We start from the raw sequence: 20208 nt of genomic DNA, 5'->3' as shown, positions 1-20208 counted from the left end.
AAGTTCCACTAAGGTCTACAGGCTTAGAAATGGCCAAGGCATCTCCTCCTGAATGCGATTTATAGGCTCAAATCTGCCGAAAAGCTGTAAGAAGTGGGAGAGTTTCGTGCAAATGTGTTTCTGAAACTTGTTGGCAAACCTCTATCAAAAACTAAATAAGCAAATAAGCTGTTATTTATAACTCATTTTCATCTTAACACAAGTTTTAAAAAAATACTCCGCAAAGTGATGCACTTTTTTTTAAAGTTAAAAGAAGTTAAACTTCAGAATTTATGTACATCTTTTGAAACACAAGGTCCTCGGGCAGTAGCTGATAAATTATTGCAAAAAAGAGAAATAACTGAAAAATAATTTTAATTTTTTGCAGGAATCTGCTAAGGTCTCTGACCTTAACCCAAATGCAAAAGTATGGGCAAATCACATGTTTAATTTGGAAGCCACCGGCTCGACCAATAGGAGTGCTCACAAGTCCTGGAAAGACACCTCTGAGATTTCCGAAGACCCTTGTCCCGAAGGTAATATCTTTTTCTTTTTCCCATTATTACAAAATTGTTGGAATCTTTCTCCGATAATAGTTTATGAATATAAAATGACACGATTACTATTCCACTGATGTTTCCTGTGGGTCTCTCCTGAGCAAGCCCTCCACGCAGACATTGAACTCATTGTTCAACATCCTTCTCTGACTTTGAATCTTTTAATTTCACTCATTATGACACCAGAGAATTCATGGCGCTAGCATAAGAAAACCTAATTGTGAATGTTAAAAATGCATCTCTTTATCTATGTGACAAATAATTAGCTCTAGTGCTTGTTGCATTATTACGTTTCCATTACCTTTATTAGCCCATTGTTCTTTATGCTCTGCCATCTGAGATTTCCATTTATCGGTCTGTTCCACCCTGAGATTAAAGATTAAATCTTAATTTCTTCATTGCCTTTTGTTTAGGCATAAGACCAATGACTTGTCAGACTCTTTATTGTCTTGACAGTATGAAGTGCCTTGTGGTGTTCAGGCAGCATGGCAAGAGAAAAGCAAGCTCTTTTCCCGTATTGTCAGAACACCTGAGATAACTTTGTATGAAGAAGACCTGGTCAAATAAAGGGCACAGACGTTTGCTAATATTGGATCTATATTTTATCTGACCTTATTCCTTAAGAGTTTTATTAAATAAAAACAGTATTTTGTACATGCACAGCACTGGGTAGAAATATTGAATTTTGATCATTTCTGTCCTATTACATATCCCTGATAATGAACAACGTCCTGTTTGTTTCAGATAGATCTTCTGTCATTCGTCATATTAATTTATCATTATACTTGCGCACAATGTTATGTGTACTTAATTGTAAGATTTGTCAATGTAAGTCTTATAGAATTACTTTGTAATTAATGCAAGGATGATATAAAATACACACATACCTGATGAGTGATGAAGATCACTGATGGCCTGTTAAAGGGAGAGGAGTTGCCTTAAAAATGTTCTGCTTCAGCAATTACTAGACCGGTTCAAAGAAACCAGGAAGCCAGCCTCCAGTCAGCTTTCTGGAAGGCAGAGGCACCTGATTTTGTTTGTTGCTGTTTATTTTAATTTTTTGTTTTTCCAAACATTTTTAGGCTATGAAGCCAACAGTGACAAAAACAAGCAGTATCATCAGGAGCCCCTGTTACCTGATCCAGATGAGCTTCCTCCAACAGCGTTAACAGAACAAGCAGATATGAATGCTGTGACGCTGGAGTGTCCGGACACTGTGTACGCAGAGTTTGAATCTATCCATGAACCAAGTCGAACAGGTAAGATAAGATCAGACTTTATTGATCCCGCAGGGAAATTGATGTGTTACAGCAGTCCAGCCCAAGACAAGCAAAAACAGACATCAGAATAGACAAAGAGTTATACACGATAAAAAAAAACACATAGGTGTGTGCAAAATATGATGATCATAGTCACTGTAAAAACTATAAAAACTATACAATATTTGCAAGATGTGCATAGGTTTATACAGATTGATTGTCCAAAAAGTACAATGGAGCAACATGCTGTCCATAGACGAGCAACTGAAGGGCTAACAGTCCTAGCCTAGGGCAGTGTTATACACCCTGACAGCCGCCGGGAGGAAAGACCTGCGGAAACAGTCCCTTGAACACCGTAGGTGGAGCAGTCTGTTGCTAAAAGTGCTCTGCTGCCTAATAACAGTCCCATGTAGCGGATGAGAGGTGTTGTTCATGATGGCCGTGAACCTGGTCAGCATTCTTCTCTCAGCCACCACCTCCAGGGGGTCAAGGCCTCAGCCCCAACACAGAGCCAGTCTTCCTGATGAGTTTATTAAGCCTATTTACATCTCTTGTCATGATGGCGCTGCCCCTGCACACAGCAGCGTAGAAGATGGCCGCTGCCACCACTGATTCATAAAAAGTGTGTAGCAGTGTTCCACACACACCAAAGGACCTGAGCCTCCTAAGAAAATAGTCGGCTGTGGATGTAATGTATTGTAAGTGAAAGGTATAGTTTGCGCAGATATAAAAACTAGCCCATTAGTGTGTAATAGTCTAGCTTTTATTAAGAAGAGCAAAAAATTAATTTCAGGGGTATGCCATTTGACATTTTACACCTGCAGTCATATTGTAGACTTTCTTACAGTGTTACATTTATCCTACATCTGGTCTCAATACGGTGCGCATATTTAAACTTATTTTCTCTTTTTACAGCCATCTCTGCTCTTGTGTTGTTGAATGTTGGTCTTTAGTAGTTCAGATTGATTTTTAAATTTAATCAACATGGTGCGGTGATAAATTCCCCCTCATTATTCCATAATTCCATAAAAAGCTAATACTTCATGTTTGGGTATAACTGTTAATGGAATTAAAATTTAACGGTTACTTTACAATATTTTTTTCTTCAAGCTTTGCAAAAACAGAATTTTCTCAAATAACATTTGCTGAAACTCACCTAAAATGGAAAGGAGAATTATTTATAAAACCAGGAAAAACAACAAAACTACCTAATACAATTGATGTTCTATGAGAAACCCACTCTGCCTTTATTGGCTTATTTTATAGATTTATTCTCTCCTACTGAATTGAATTTAGGAATTCAGGGGAAACGGGGTGCTATCTTGAGATGAATTGATCAATATGTATCTGCACATAGGGGGAGAGAGTGTCAGAAAGTTGTCACCATACCTTCCTACGTCTGTTCAATTTCATGGAAAATAATGAGGAAATTGTTTCCATATGTGAAATGGGTATTTGGATTGCATATAACATCCTCTTTGAGACATTTCTGGTTGACTTTTCCTGAAACTCATCTAGGCCCAGCTGCGTTGTTCAGCTTGGATACAGCAGGTTTGCCTTTGACATGTTAGCTGGAGTCGAGACTTATTGATTTGTCACTAGAGTTTGGGGTGTACTTTTAAAGATGTTTCCTTATCTATAACTAATGGCTATTTCAATGCCCCTGCTCTGTTTAATGTGTGGCCTGTTTATGGGAAGTGTGGCTTCTCAGTTGAAAATTGCTGCATGTATGTAGGTGTTTGCCTGTAAGTTTAGGTATTATTTGCCTTCAAAAACCTAGGTATTGTAGTGCTTCTGGGAAGGAAGCTGTATTTGTCTTTGAAAGCCTAGACCCTCTTCACGAATGATTTTTGCATGTCCAGTGCCCAGTTTAAATGGCTACAATTCAAATGTTCAGCAGTAAAAAAAAAAACTATTGTAAAACTAACCTATGTAATAGTTCCTATAGATACTACTCAGTCTGTCAAGTTATTGAATATGTTGCAAGCTATGAGGATGTGTTAATGTCAAGGAAAGGGTAATCTTGCAGAAGTATAGGTCATCAAAAGGAACGTTGTCACTGCTTCCTTTAAATGTGATTGAGAACTACGCTAAATTGTGCAGATGTGCTCGAACTGTGGTGAATCTCAGTATTTGATCTTAGAGGCACAAAAAATATTTACACACAGTTAATGGTGTTGAATAAATTGCCACATGTCAACCATAAGCAAAGAAAATAACCTGTTAATCTGCAGTATTCTTTTTTCTTATTCACCTTGTTAGATTGAAGATTTTACCCATCAGTGGTACAATCTTGAAATGTTATGCAGATTTGAGTAAAAATCTAGAATGCTTGCTTTCGCACCATACACATTGTCTCAGTTTCTGCCATAATGTAATGTTTAGAAGGGGGTATAGAACAATGTCACTTTAAATTGGCTTTCTTTCCCTCACAAGCCTCCACTGCTATCAAATTGGCTGTGTTTAATCAAGAAAGATACTTGTAATAGCATAGAGTTCATGTATACTCTTTTCTAAATTAAAATATGTGAATGTTATTATAATTGATTAGGTAGATAAGGAAAGAAATTTGAAATCTTTTTTTATGAATAGAAATATAGAAAGGTAGGAGGAAAAACATGAATAGAGAAGTATTCTGAGCAATGTCTTGCCTACAATTAGTTGTATCGTTCTCTAGAAATCTTTTAGAATTTTAGAATTGTCCCTCTCTTGAAACACTTGTTTTTTTAATCATTCTGCATGGAGACTTTATACATATAGCTGCTGTTTATCCATGTTTTAGATATTGTGTATGCCTGATGTAAGCTGGTAGAATTTTATTTTGATTCTGTTGAAGTACAGAGTGCTAGGATGTATTCATTTATATAGGGTTTTTTATATTAGGTCTCAAATGTAGAGAGATTTGCAAATGGTTCATGTATAAGAACCTTGGTAAGAGAGAACCTAGCGTTACTATTAAATTTCTGGTTTGTGAATCTCATCTTCAGTAGCAGTATATTAAAATTCAGCAAGCATTGTGGCTTTTGGGTTACTTTAAGTCCTACAACAGTCTTCCTTGAAAAATACAACAACATGCGAAAGCTGATGTGCCATACTTTTGAGAGCTTCTTTTGTTTTTTTATGAATGAAGATTTGATTGTTTTTTACTGCTTTCCTTTATTCTATCTGGAAGATTGATTTTAACAGATTTTAACTTGACTTTGTTTTTGTATTTGTTTCAAAGTATTCACTTTAAAAAAAAAATTAAAAAACTGTGCATCTTATATATGTGAAGTGTATGATTGTTTTGCAGACTTTCAATAAAGTATATGAAAGCTAGACAGTGAGATTAAAAAAATGTAACATTAAAACTGCCAGAAATATTTTTTAACAGTGTCTGGAAAAAATAAAAGTTGTATTGTAAATCCGTTGTACTCTAATGCCTTTTTTTAAAATGTATTTAATGGCTTAGTTGTTTAGCCTAGGTTCTGAGTCCTTTTCCTGGTCTCCTTATTCCAGGGATTCTCAAATAGTCCCCTTTAATCCATTCCATTGTATTTCTTTGCTACTGCCACCTCCTTTAGTTGAGCTGAATCAAAGAAATAAGGTGACTGTGCCAAAACCTTGCAGAGTGAAGGGTTTGGACTTCTCTTGCTCTTAAGCCTTACAAATCCTACGTAATTTCTTTTGTTCTCTGAGATGGTTTAGTCCAAATCTTGAGAAAGCAGGTTCATAGATCTTGTCTGCAAGCCCTTAAGGAGTTTTTCTTGGCATTTTGTTTATTCTTCTGCATTTCATTCTCCCATTTAAATAAATATTCTCCCGTTCATGCAGTAGACGTGTATACTGACTTTGTTGTAAAGGCAAAAGCAGCAAAAATTGATTTCTAATCCTATTTTGTTCATGTTCCTTACTGAATTTGTCTGGAAAAAGCACAGTGAAACCTTAAAACTGCAATATTAAATCTGACCAAAGAAGTGTTCTTGTTTTCAGGTGGAAATGAGCTGCTTCAGACAGACAGTCAAGAGGATCTTCGCGAACATCTGAAAAAGACTTTGGAGTTCTGCTTGTCTCGGCAAGTAGTCTGTTTTGTCAGTTTCTTAGAACACCATAGGGTAATTTTTTATTACTCTTCATTTGGCAAAAATAAAGTGTATGACTGCACTGCTGTCGCTTGTAAACATTTTTTTTTCAGATTGTTTTTATTTCTGTATCTCTATCTCTACTGCATTTTTAATTAGGAGGTTTTGATTTAAAAAAAAACTGTAGCTGTCTTTTACAGTGAACCAAGACTTTGTTGCAAAGTTCTACATATCATTGATATGATAGAAATCAGTTTTTTTTTTATCTAAGTTCAAGCTGTCAAAGCTTAATCATGAGTAAATTACAGGCTGACCTGCTGATGTAACCACTTGTATTAAAGTGCAAATTGCTAGTTGGCCAGAAACAAAAGCAATTGTGGTTCCAGTTATACTGTAGTGAATTCCTTTTGGTTTTTATTTACATAGTCATCTGGTCTCACAGTTTAGAGATGTTCACAGTGGACATCATCAATGAAGGTGATGTCATGGATGCAACATGATTACTGTTCTGTACCCAAACCCAAGTGTTGTCACCTTCACGATCCATGAGTTCCCCTTGTCAGATTTCACTTAGGGCTGCAATGTTAATGTCTTATCTCTGGAGTTCTTGTGTCACAAATGCAGTGCAGCATATAGGACTGTTGTTGTCTGTGTAGTCCAGGAGTTTCCTCATGTTCCAGCTCCCCAAATAGTAATTAATGCTTGTACGTTACCGAAAAGGAGCGAGCATAGCAAAACCCTTTAAAGCACTGCTTAGTCTTAGTTACAGCTGCTGAAATATGCTTCTGTCTCCACCCAGGTGATCGATGTGTAACAGGGACCTTAGTACCAGATTACGACTTGGTAGTTTCCTGATATCACTATCCTGACTATGTCTCCAGCTGTTCAATAAAAGATATGGAGAATGTGCTAGAGAAGGAAGTTGCCTTTGTGTCCTTTTATTGTAGAGACAGTTTGTTCTACCCCCATCTACCTGGTAGAGTGGAAGCTGGTAGACTCTATGCACATACAAGCCAAACTGGCAGCGTGTGATGGTCCAGCACCCTATTTTTTTGTCCACCCGTTAGTGAAAACAGGTCTTCACAGCAAGTAAAGTGGCTCCAGGACCACAGGAGTCCTTCAGATAGTCAGTGCTAACGCTAGATTGCTTATTTCCTAAGGTCAATTTTCAGAGTTTGAGGGGGTGAACCTCAGTTTGTACATCAGCAGTTAAAGGCACTATAAACAGTGCAGGTGCTTTTTAAACTGTTTTTCCTAAAATATCATAGAAAGTGATACTAAAAAGCTTACCCTAGAACTCTGCCCTAATGTCTGGTAGTGTTATGAGGATTAAATATAAGGTTAAGAAAAACAAAATTGGTGCTGTCTCCCCTCATACTCATGAAATTATAAGCAATGTGGTAACTACAGTTGTGTTAAATTGATGCATGTTACATGCTCTGTACATGTTCTTAATCATTGATGGTGAATGTGCAGAATTAAATGGAAAGGGAGATAATAGACGACATAGCATTGTTTTGTGTAATTCACTTGACTGAAAAGAATGAGATGAACAAAAAAAAAACTTTTTTTAACAAAGCTTATATTGCAGAGTGACTCTTATTTCCTACTTTTGTTTTGAAATATTGGCAAAAATGACCGTGGCACAAACCCATGATGTGAGCAGTGGGCTGCCCTCCCTGATTGGTTGATCAATCGATCGATTGGTTGGTTGACTCTGCACTTAAGGCTTTTCTGCGCTCTCATTGTCTATGGAGAACTTGCATAAAAAAACAATTATTTGACATTTAGCAAGTCATCGAGTTGTAGGTTTTTGAAAAAAAATCTATGGAAGGATAGTAAAATGAAAGAAATTGATTTCCTTTTCTCCTCCTTTTAGGTTTCTATTTCTTGTAGACCAGGTTTTGTTCTTATTTTTGGCCATTTTACGTAGTTTTCACTAAAAACAAATTTGTATGTCTGTAATCCCAATCCCACTTTGTATAAAGTATGGCCTACATCATTTTTTCGTTTAAATTCTAAGTTAGTTTTTATCATGTTTGTAAAGTATATATAACAGAATCTACTTTTGTGTTACTGCCTATTTCTACTTACTTTTCAGTTATTTTTTTAAAATACTTCTAAACAGATTGTTCTAGTTTCAAGTGTTTAGATACCAAAATCAGTGTTAGAATATGTTGAGTTTTTTTATGTTTATTGTAATTCTTTGAATTGTCATTTTTACTTAAACTTACGTAACAATCAAATATTTTCTTAGTCTGACTTGAGGTTAGAGAATCTCATGTTCATTTAGAATGTGAATGATAGGTGTATGTATTATAAAATGGTGCCTCATATCACAGAATTTTCTTAAAGTGGCATAAATGCATTTGAGGAGGAAAAACAGATGTGGTGGAATGCGTCATTTCCAGTTTTCTGCAAATATTTGCCAACTTATTAGCAGCCATATTGTTTTCAACAACAATTCCATCTTATGTTAGTAATGTTTCAGATGGTTAAGCGGGTTCAAATAAATTAGCATAAACCCTTAAAGTTAGGAGTCCAGTGTTTAATGCAACATTTCTCGTGGTGTAAAAAAAGACGACAATGAGAGAGGAAGCCTGGTAATTCATGAAAAGATCACAAAGGCAACTGAAATTGCCAGTTTGTGTAGTCGTCTTTAAAGAGGAGCAAATGCGAGAGGTGCTAATTATGAGCTGTTTTTCCTTTTGCAAGAGATGCACAGTACTACTTGAAAATATAAAGCTTTATCCTGATTCATGAAGAGTTTATTTCCTCATGAATAGAAACCCACCTAATGCCTCTTCTTAAAGTAATAACCACTCCTTGCTTGAACTCAGGACTCATCTCCTAACTGCCAGTTACGTTTCCTGTGCTTGTAATACCAATATTGAATTACACTTTTTTTATTGACATGATTTCTACAGAATTGTCAACAGGGAATTCTAGTCTGGTACAATATCTTCAGTGCCTTGCCTTTTTATTTCTTTAACAGCTGCATTTGGAGTCTTGCTGTGAAACTCTCTCTTTAAGCCAGGCCCACTAAAGACTGTGTAATCAGTGTCCTTTGAAAATGTTCGAGTTTCCCCTTTTCTCACCCTGTCTGCCACACCTAATTTAATTTCAGTAGAGAACATTTTGGTTTCTGCTGCCAGCTGGGTTTCCTACTGTTTACCTGGAGTCAAACTATATTTCAAATTATGCTGGAAATGCCGACCTTAATTCATTATAACCTGCACTGCATCGCTAAATTTGCCTTTAGACAAAAATTGTGTCTTGAATTCACGCTTTCAACTTGGAGCCTCAAGATTCATTTTTTGGAAGTTGAAATAATTTTACTTAGACTTTTCCTGCAACCCACCAATTCAGCACTGATGGACCAGTTCTGTCATTCGAAGCAGTTGTTTCCACAGGGACCGTATATTATTGCATATAATAATTATTGCATATAGTTGATATCTGTTTTGCAAAAGTCAGTGTAACAGTTAGAATCAGCACATTTTCAGGTGTAGTAAAAGAGGAGGTTGTGCTGATGTATGTTTAGCCATTGGCAGTGTGCTTTTATACAGGTTTATACAAAATGGAAGTGTTTAAATGGAAAAGTAGGTACTATGCTTTAGTTATAGTGTGGTTCTCCAGAGCTGAATGAGCAGTCTGTTCTGTATTCTCTTGCACAAAAAAATCTCGACCTGCGTTTAGAGTGACAATCTTAGAATGTTGTCTGTATGGAAGAATCTCGTGACGTGTTATTAAATCACCAAATTAGCAGTACTAACCTAAATAAGAAAAGTGTATAGAGACTTAAGTGCCAGGAATAATAGTTGTACTTTGGGGAAAATTATTTATTAGCATTGGAAGCAAAGTCTTTTTACCTTTTCTATTATTCTTGACCTTATTACTAAATTTTAGTAGATATTTGTGATGTGTTGTGAAATCAATATCTGAAAAGCTGCAATAGAGCAGCTCTAAAAAGAAAGCAGAAGTGTGATTGCTGTACCTGTAGTAAGGCACTTTTTTTCTTTTGCTATCCTATTAACAGTGTGGGAGGTTACAAAAAACATGAGTTTGCTTACTCCATCCAGCTCGTTTGGTGTAATTAATTAAGATGAAGATATCATCCATTCATCTTTTTTGAAAGCCAGGGTTAGCCAGGATATAAGCTTTGACAACATGGTTGGGTAGTTTATTCTAGATTCCTTCAACGTTTGTATAACAAAGTACCTGCATTTCTTGGTTTTAAATGCACTTGTCTTTAATTTCCACTTTTGAATTTTAATTGATTCTTAAGATGTTTGTTGGGTTGGCTTTGCTCAGGGTCATTAATGATTTTACTTGCTTTAGTCACTTCCCTTCATACAGTAGTTCTCCTTCTCTGAGTACTAAAACAGTTCAGTGTCAGTATAAAAGGTTCCTTTAAGTTCAGTGATGTATCTGGTTCCTCTTCTCAGGACTAATTCCAGAACTACATTATTGTTTGTTAATATAATGACTAAAACAGTGTTCTAAATATCTAGCACATAATACAAGTATAACATGATATAAAATAAAAAGATCTGTTTTAATACAGGCTGGATAGGGGCATAACAGTTTATATAAATAGTAAAGTACAGGGTTTGGTCATTACAAGGTTTTGCTTAAAATTCAAGGTATCCTGACTGGCAATGGATTTAGGCAGATTGTGATTCACCATGCCATTCCCTCAGGAATGAATCCCTACAGAATGAGACATCTTTTAGCATGACCCTAGGCTTACAGCCAAACAGTGAAAATCCTTTGGAATTTGAGTGATATGGAATATTTGTAACAGTATTCCACAGTCCATCATTCTCTGTGAGAAGGAAAACAAGACATCAATCTTTGTATGGGCTCAAATACCACGTATTAATGTTCTGAGAAATAAATTAATTCGTGTTAACATTTTCCATAATGAGCTGTACTTATTTGTGCAAACTTGCTTTATAGTCTAGTCTATATATATCTCCCTTATATAACCTGTTAATCTCAGTTTCCATTTTTGACTCTTGTTATATACTTACAAGATAAAAATATGCCTTTCTTATGGTGCTTGCTTATGGTCCTGACAGTGCTAATGATGTGTATTAGAGTACTTGTACACAAACAGTTGGGTATTCATTTGTTTCTATCCACTCTTATTTGGCAAGTTGTAAATATGTTAGGAAAAATCTGATCTATGGGATATGCAAACTGCAACATCAGGCTGGAACACAATACTCATTCATTAGTTCTTTGGTTTATGTGGGAGTTGTTTGCTAAATGCACACTTTATTTCTTAACTACAAAGAATTTGTTGGTGGGAGGCTTAGGCAAGGCTTGTAGGGAGTGTCATGAATTCTGTTCTTCTTTTGATTTTAGAGAAAACCTTGCTAGTGACATGTACCTAATCTCTCAAATGGACAGTGACCAGTACGTGCCAATAATGACTGTAGCAAACCTCGACCATGTCAAGAAACTCAGCACTGATATGGATTTAATTGTCGATGTCTTGAGATGTAAGTTTCGTTTTTTTTTTCCTCGTCATTAAGCATTTTAAAAGATTTCTGAAAATCATTGGTTCAAAACTTTTACAGCTACTTTTTTGTGTACTTGATATTTATATAGTAAAGCAAATGTAAATCGTGTAGGAAAAAGTATTAATTGCATAAACGTAAAACCTTGTTTACAGTGTACATTGAAATATTTCGTTTTTCATTTTTGATTATAATAAATAATGCAAAAAGTATTTCAGAAATAATTATGGTTTCTGTGTGAACAGGAGCATTATTCTTCCATTTATTTCTTAACATTACACTGTGTGTAAAGATTAAATCTTTGGAGACTTTTACATGCAAGAGTTTGAATGTTGTACAAAAACACATTATGTCCTACAGTGTGATTGCATAATGGTAGTGCTGTGAATCACTGACATTATGATTTTTTGTAGCCTTGCCTCTAGTTCAAGTGGATGAAAAAGGTGAAAAGGTCAGACCAAACCAGAATCGCTGCATTGTTATTCTTCGAGAAGTCCCCGAGTCCACTCCACTGGAGGTAAGTTCATTTTTAGTGTTTTTCAACCTTGTTTTTTTTTTTTAAACAAACTGGAATATCAGAGGTTTTCAAGCTTATACGTTCCATTTTTTTGCTGTTTCACAAAATAGTCATGTCCCATTTCTTTAGCTGTCAATTTTCAAGTCCCTATCTGCTAGCACATTTCTAAATGTATGCTCATTTTTCTTTATCAAAGTTCATACATACATTAACATACATTGCTATGTAAAGATCTCTTTTATCAACTGACAACAAATACTTTCGAAAAGGTGTATTTTTTAGTGAGATTCATTAATAACTCTTCACCCTTAGATAGACTCTATTTCCATGCAGTATAATATAGATTTTTGTTATAGTTGATCTTTTGCATTGAATTTTCTGGTATTACAAGTGTAATTAAATATCTGTATTTTACCATCTTAAGATATGAGGTTCTTAGTTGTTTTGGGTGTCAAGAGCTTTATGTTGGCTGGGTTTTGTAGTTCTTCAAAATTACCTTGAAGTCAAGAAGCTAAAAAATATCACTCTTAATTCTGGTCTCAAAGAACAATAACGTCTGGTAGTATCCTTTGCAGTATTTAGCTACAGCTTCTTTCAGCGCTTCAGACTAACTCTGTCCACTCATGTACATAATTTCTGAGGGCAGGGCTCAACCAAGACTTTTATTCCTCAACTCAGTTCTTCATCTTGCTTTTTAAGCAAATTAAATTAGTTGCAGTGAGTGAGAATTTCTCTGTGGTCTTTCTCTGTTGCTGTTCACATGTGATGTAGCTATGACTTGTTTGTCGAGTGTAGTAATTGGACAGCAACTCTAAATCAGTGGCAACCACTGCTATGTTAGTATACCCTTAGTTCATCCCAGCTGATGCAGCAATTGTCCCATTTCATTGCAGTGAAAGCAATTGCAGGTTTTCTGAAAATTATTTTGTACCTTGTGCTGGATATCTCTTGCTTGTTTCTTTGGGTGCATTTGCATAGACCCAGGTCTATGCTCTTGAGCTTTAGTGCTATGTTTCTGTAAGATTTTCATGCCTTTTGCATGTTTTCTAGGATTTTATCACAGCCCACAGCCCCCGAATGACTGTCTGTTGAATCATTCTGAACAGAAAAAATATTAACATGAGAAAATATTCTCCCATATAAACCAGCAAAATGAGATGGGGGCATTCCCCTCCCCTTCAATTAAATGGACAAGAAAAATAGTTTCCCAAACTGTCAGGCTCTTAGTGTATTAAGTGGGGTCTGCCAGACATTGGCAGCTCAGCAGTTGATTGCTCAACCTGCCCACACCTGTCTTGATCTATTTCAGGGTGCATCTGCTAGCAGTGTGAGCTTTACCACTTTAATTTGACATTCCATAGACTTAAAGACAGATGGATGCAATACAGAAACAAGTTTACATATTAATACACATCTGTTTTCATATTCCTGTAGCTTTTCCATAACAGTTATTTCTCAGCATTGATCGTTTCACAGATGTGCAGATGAGATCTCGAGAACTGCAATCAAGCATGTTGCATTTAAGAGACGAGACGTGTAGGATGAGACATTATGCTTGCCTCCCTAGCAGAGGGCACTAGAGAGCTGTTGGGTTTTGTGTTGGCAGCTGTACAGCTCTAGGCAGTTTTGAATATGTATTATATTAATCCTGTCACCTGTGATTTTACTGTAGCTTCCATTTCTGTCTCTGCATGTTCTGGCTATCCTTTTTGCTTTTCCTTTGGCTTTGTATCAGCATACATCTATGTGGCTTGGAGTAGACCCCATATGGAAAAGTCATGCCTAGGAATTTTTTCCTCATGTAGCCTAAAGAATTGAAAGAACCATCATACAGGTCTCTGGGTGAAATGTTGTTTTACATCAACCAATTACAATCAGCTCAATTCTTAAGTAATATTTGCTAGTGTACATGTATAATCCAGTTGGATGCATGTACAGTCTGCCAGCCTGCCGTAGCTGCTAGTCACCACCTCTACAGAGCTCACGATTAATTTTAGGAGCTGGTCCTTGTTAGATTCTCTCTTGCATTATGGAATGAAAACTGTAAATACCAGTGTAATTAATTCTTAATCAGATCTGGAGCATCTGGCGAAACAAAGGATTTCATCCAGGCAAACTTCTGTGTAAAATGAATGATAAGCTACAAATGATGCTAGGAAGCTTTGTGCTTGCAAGGATTGAATGTGTTTTAAGGGCATTTATTTGATTTGTTTTGCTCACACACGCGGTATTTTACGAAAGTCTAAGTTGATATGTCTCCCACTAGAACTGAGTGTCTTTATTGACTGTTAGAGTGATACCTTCCCATGTTAACTCTCATGTTAATATCTGGTTTGACAGGAGGTGGAATCTCTCTTTAAGGGTGAGAACTTGCCCAAATTCATCCATTGCGAGTTTGCCTACAATGACAACTGGTTCATTACTTTTGAATCTGAAGCTGATGCACAACAGGTTAGCTCTTCCCATTACTAGTCTGGAATTGCATTCAGTGCTATTATTGCCATTTAGTTTAGGGTTACCTTTTTTCAAAGTCTACTTTTAGTATCTGAAACTGATACTAGCCTTTTAATCGAAGTGGTTTCACTTATGTTCTTTATTTAAATTGAGAAGTTTTGAATGTTTGTCAATTTATAACATCTGGTACCTGCAAAACTCATAACAGCATATCCATTATGTATTATATCTAATTCATTTTCTTTGGCACTAATGTAATATGCAAAAGCAAGGAAGTAGATCTCAGAAAATTTTATTTAAGTTATTTAAGGGTAAGGCACTTTGAAGGATTAAAACCTTGGACAAACTCACTGCTCTAAGATGATAGTGTGCATCAAGGTTGGCTTAAAACAAATTTAAGATGGTGATTTGAATTATTCTAAGATGTACACTTGAAAATTGGGGAAAAAAACTACGGAAGAATCACATTATGCAATGTATCCAAGTTATTAACCGTTTGCATCCCAGGTGGGCAATTAGAAATGATACCTATATTGCTATGTTTTACGTATGTCAGTTTATAATACATGCAATACACATTGTTAAAATGTAACTTATTGACATCTTATAGACAATCAGCTGGCTTAAGCAGAAACATTTTCTGTCAGGATTAATGAAATAATTATCATCTTTATGTTTTAAGGCTTACAAGTATCTTCGAGAAGAAGTAAAAACCTTTCAAGGAAAGCCCATCAAGGTAAAGTGTAGTAACATGAAAATCACCATTCAATATTCCTGTATATAATATTTGTTTTGTTTTCCTTTTAATCTTTCCTTTGCTTAAAGAAATCTTGTAATGTAAGGTATATTATTTTGGGTTAATAACATCTGAATAAGCTTGTATGAGTGAATTAATTAGAGTGATAAATATGATTACAGTCTGCAGGGTGGCTCAACCATAAAACACCTCATTTTGGCATAAGATAGCCCTGGACAGTGTCTTTGATTGTGACCAGATTTGCCTATATGGTATCCCTTAGTTGGTTGAGACCATTGGGTCTGAGTGCATAATTACAATTATAGAAATGGAATAAAAGTTCCTTTCTTTTTTCCCCATTCAGGCAAGGATCAAAGCAAAGGCAATCGCCATCAACACTTTTTTGCCAAAGAATGGCTACAGACCACTGGATGTGAATCTTTACGCTCAACAACGCTATACAACTTCATTTTACATACCTCCAGTGTACAGCCCTCAGCAGCAGTTTCCACTGTACAGCCTGATTACTCCACAGACATGGTCAACAACGCACAGTTTCCTAGATCCGGCATTGGTGAGTGAAAAGTACTTTGTACTTCGGTGCGCTGATCCTGGAGTAATGTTAGTTTTGAAATGATATGAGATTTTGTTTCTCAAGCTAAATATTTTGCATCTTTGTGTGCCACACTCAATGACGGCATTTCAGGGTGTTTTCCAGTGACACAAAACGGAAGCTAACAATAGAAACACATGTATACATCATTTGATGCAGTAAATTAAACAGAAGCTGCTGTATGAAGGTAAGATTTAAGGCCGAATTTGCAAGTTCTGACTGAGGTGAAAGACCTGTTGTGGGAAAAGAGATCATTCCACAGTGTTGGAGCAATTGAACAGAAGTCTTAAGGTTTGGAGCCACGTTTTGCTTGGTGTAGTCAGGAGCTCGACCATGAGAACCCAAAAAGGTGAGTAGGAGTGTTTTGAATTTAAACTCCATGAGGATCCTAAACATAGCTTGACAGCGATGGTCATGCACTTTAAGAAATCCAGCATCACCAGTTCTTTTTTTTGTTAATGACTTAAAAAGGAATAGCCACCTGGTTTTTACATCTCGGCTTTGAGCTCTGATCCCCGCAACAAAACAGCACAGGGTGGAACGAGGAAGTGCAGGCAGACTCCTGTGGACCACCCACCTCCGTGCCACTAATGTCACACATTCACAGGCTTTGCAGTAAGTTCAGCACCTCCTGGAGGAGGGGGACTTCATTCACAGCAATGCAGACCAAACCACGCCTAGAAAACCGCCGGCATTTGCTGTTTTCCTGGGACCTGAGAGCCCTAGCCAACCAATCCCACCCTGCCCTCTGTGGCACTCAGCCATTTGTGTACCACTGCGTGGGGGTATCACAACTTCAATCACCCGGGTGAGACAGCTCATCCTGCACTCGAGCAAGAGCTTTTACAAGCAGATCTATTCAGGACCACCTCATTTTAGTATTAATTCAATTCTGAGCAGCCAAGTTCATATTGCAACTTAAGATCTAGTTTGGATCCAACTGCAAGCACCAAACCATAATCAAACCTGGAAACAACAGAAGAATGCATTGCCTTCTCTGCATCTCACTGGGAGAGACAAGAATCAATAACAGCTGCTTTAAATGGGGGGGGGAAAAGCTACACTGGTGCAAGCATATACTTCACATGCAAGAAATTGAGCAGAGATGATTCCAAGATTCCAGACCCGTACTTGTGGGGATTCCAGCACCATCATTGGTCACATTGAAGCTGTCACATTTCCCAAGTTTAGGAGAGCTAATGAACATAACTTCATTTTTTTTCCAGGTTTTTTTGGGGACAGAGCTGATAGTACTTGATTAATTGTGGGTGTCGTGAACATAAAGCATGTTCTCAGAATGTTTTATGTTCTTATAGAAATGAAGTCTGATTTACAAATTGTCTTCAGTCTGTGGAAACAATTGATAGTATAATGAATAGGTTTAACCACTGCAGAGATATCCAACCTTATCAAGGATGAATAATATCCAATTTTTCAGCACGTTTTCTATAACTTGCTGTGCCTTGGAAAAGTATTCACTCCCCTCCAATGATGCCCCGTTTTATTGAACTACAAATGTATCTCACATTTTTCTTAAAACCTAAGTGTCCACTTTGAACACTTCTGAACATTTTGAACATTCACATTTTTATTAAAAACACCAAAAGTGTGTAAATTTGCAATTTCCACGGAATGCATTGCAAGGCAATTTAGATATGATTAAAGCCACGACAAAAAGCAGTTCCAGTAGTACCAACAACACTGCTCTATTCAGCTTGATAGGGTAGTTAGAAGTAACAAAGACAGCACTGAGGTCCAAGGCAAGAATGAATAAAAAAGTCGGCAGTAAATCATCAGTAACCACAATAAGAGTTGTTTCAGTACTGTGCATCAGTCTGAACCTCAAATGAAATGGTTCATACAGTTTTCTAGATGGTGTTACTGAATAGCACCAACCATTGTTGGAACCTTTGGCAAAAATAGCGAGTTAGTCAATGTTATTATTATTATTATTATTATTATTATTATTATTATTATTATTAGTCAATAATTACTGAGCAGACTTGAATCTAAGTTCTGCGTTTCTATCAAAGAGATAATACCTGTAGGTTTTGGGGCCAAGGAAATGACAAGATTGCTTGAATTCTGATGTTAAGAGTGGGGGGGGAAAACGAAAATTGATTGCATCAGTGTATTAGATTGTTGTGGTATGAAGTTGTTTTAAGAGATGATGATTTCTGGGGAAAAAACAGGCTCTAAGATTTCTTTTCCTTTCTTCTGTTAGCTTCCATGGACGTAATCAGTGTGTTATTATAATATTGTTGGTGCTGCTTGAAGGCAAGTAAATGAACAGATAGGCTTGTTATCCTCTATCTGCATTCATGTTTACGCCCATGAGATTTCATGGAGCAAATACTAGGCTCTTGTGTACTGTATGAAAAGGCTGAAGGTTTCTTTTTTTTTGTTTTCTTCTTTTATCTGTGACTGCATAAACCATTTTTGTACTTTGTTTTTCTCTTTATTGTAAGGCTGATGTGAGGTCAAATCATTTTACAGTGTGCACCTCTTAAACATGTGCTGCTTATAAATGATGAGGGATTATGAAATTTATCACTTTGTATTCCCTTTTAGATTTGGAAACAATGGAGTACATAGCTTAGGCATAACCAGTGTGACTAATAAAAGCAGCTTGGAATGTGAAATTGCATACAGTTTCTCTGGCATTGTATGTAATCACACAGATATCAATGTTTGTTTTTAGCAAGGAGCAGACTGGATTAACCTAAATGTAAACAAATCTCAGACAAACAGTCAACAAATGAATCCTATCTGATGCTTTTTTTATGCCTTCTTCCACTTCAGGGAAAATGTTTTTCAAGACTGAATTCCTTCCCTGCCTCGAGTCTGTAAAGTCCCAAAGATAAAGATTGTCCTTTTATGAAGTTTATATTTTCTGTTTTTGTAGTGTTTGTGAGTTCATGAACTGCACACTGGCGGTAACAGAGCTCTTTTCCACTCAGGTTTTGTTGTTCATCCTTCCAACATTTTGGGAATGAGTCTACCATAAATATTTTCGATATTTCAAAATATCACTGCAACATTTCCTGTTTAAAGAATAGCTGTATATTTTTGAATGGGAGATAATTAAGGGTAATTATGCCTGGGAGTTAATGCAGTACCTTTACCGTAATACATTTTATACTTTTATTCATTCTGAACAACCATCTAATTAAAACCATCCAGCCCGTTTCATTTGCATGATTGTGGTATTTTCCTTCCAAGACTTTCATCAAGCCAATTTTTGAAAGTACCCAGTAAACCAACATGTAGTGTGATTTCTATTTTTCTCCAGTACACCCCAAACGTCATGTCATTCCTTGTGTGTCTTGAAAGCACTTGCAGTTATTTTTTTCTTCTGGTCCCTGTATTGAATGTACAGTGTAACCTTCATATCTGGAGTTTCTTTTAAGAATGTCAGTCTGCTTGGATTACAGCTTGGAAGTCAATTAACAAATTGACAGCACAGTGGCGAGCAAACAGTAGTAAGTGTGGTTTGAGCAATGCATTCTTGCTGTGTGCTATAATTTATTAGTTGTGTTTTCAATTAATAGGTTGTATTAGGAAATAGGTAGTGAATTGTGTTTGACCAACATTGTATAAACTAAATCGCAAGTCATTCTTACTGGCTTCTCTGTTGCAATGTAATAGAAGTTCAGTTAACGTAATTTAAAAATTAAGCTTCATAAAATAAATTTACATAAACTTAATCACTTCAAGAGGACAACTGCTAAAAGGTTTAATTAAGCTCACTCTTTTGTGAAATCCTGGAATCAGTCGTCGCATCTGTTGGGGAAACGTGACTTGTTAGTTTGCAATTTTTCTTTTTTGTGCCGAGATAGTCGCATGCTAGCACACCTTTGAGTTTAAATCTTAAACTTATTTTTTTTTTAATTTGAATTGTAATTTTAAAAACAGAATACAGTGCTCCCACATTATAAAGCAGTTGTTTGGCTATGACTTTTATCAGCTTTAACTGACTTTTTACACCTCTGAGAAACACAAGACAAAAACAAATTATCACCACTCCCATTGAATATTTGTTTATAACCGCAATTAATATTCTCATCTTCCAGTCATTTGGCTGGTGACTATAAACAAGGCAATGAATATGCTTTATACTGTATTTTGTATGATGCATCTAAAATATGAGTCAATGCAAGATTATACAATTAAAATGCAGACACTATTGTACTGTATGTCTCCTACAGTGATTTTTAAAGCTTAAAACTACAACGCAAGAACAACACTGCTTAACAGCAGTGTTACGGACTTGAGCTCATTATTTTTTTATAGGTCCCCTTCTGTGTAACTTTGAAGAAAGCAAGGTGACTAGAGGATGAAGATATCCTGATAAAGTATGCAAAAAGGCGTTCACCCTTACTGTACTTCAGAAATCTACTCATTTTGCAACAGCCTCAGCTTGTCAAAACATATTAGAAGACAGCATTCGTTATTTGATGACGAAAGTCCGAATTGTAGTGGTAACTTGGCAGTCCTGGTGGTC

At 36.3% G+C, this 20208-nt stretch overlaps 1 protein-coding gene across 5 annotated transcripts in view; it reads left to right on the top strand.

Moving 5' to 3' along the window:
- The window catches only part of larp4b (La ribonucleoprotein 4B), an 85353-nt gene that overhangs the window by 44518 nt on the left and 20627 nt on the right, over window positions 1-20208 (top strand). For all 5 annotated transcript variants that reach the window (XM_015354806.2, XM_015354807.2, XM_069191004.1 and 2 more), the window contains 8 exons: window positions 368-515; window positions 1619-1795; window positions 5768-5849; window positions 11230-11366; window positions 11798-11901; window positions 14242-14352; window positions 15038-15091; window positions 15456-15665. In XM_015354806.2, the coding sequence (XP_015210292.2) occupies window positions 368-515; window positions 1619-1795; window positions 5768-5849; window positions 11230-11366; window positions 11798-11901; window positions 14242-14352; window positions 15038-15091; window positions 15456-15665 (1023 nt within the window). The remainder of the gene's footprint in view (window positions 1-367; window positions 516-1618; window positions 1796-5767; window positions 5850-11229; window positions 11367-11797; window positions 11902-14241; window positions 14353-15037; window positions 15092-15455; window positions 15666-20208) is intronic.

This window comes from Lepisosteus oculatus, chromosome 6 (assembly GCF_040954835.1).
Source record: "Lepisosteus oculatus isolate fLepOcu1 chromosome 6, fLepOcu1.hap2, whole genome shotgun sequence".
Classification (NCBI taxonomy): domain Eukaryota; kingdom Metazoa; phylum Chordata; class Actinopteri; order Semionotiformes; family Lepisosteidae; genus Lepisosteus; species Lepisosteus oculatus.
Note: the sequence above shows the minus strand (reverse complement) of the source record. Positions and strands in the feature narration are given on the sequence as shown.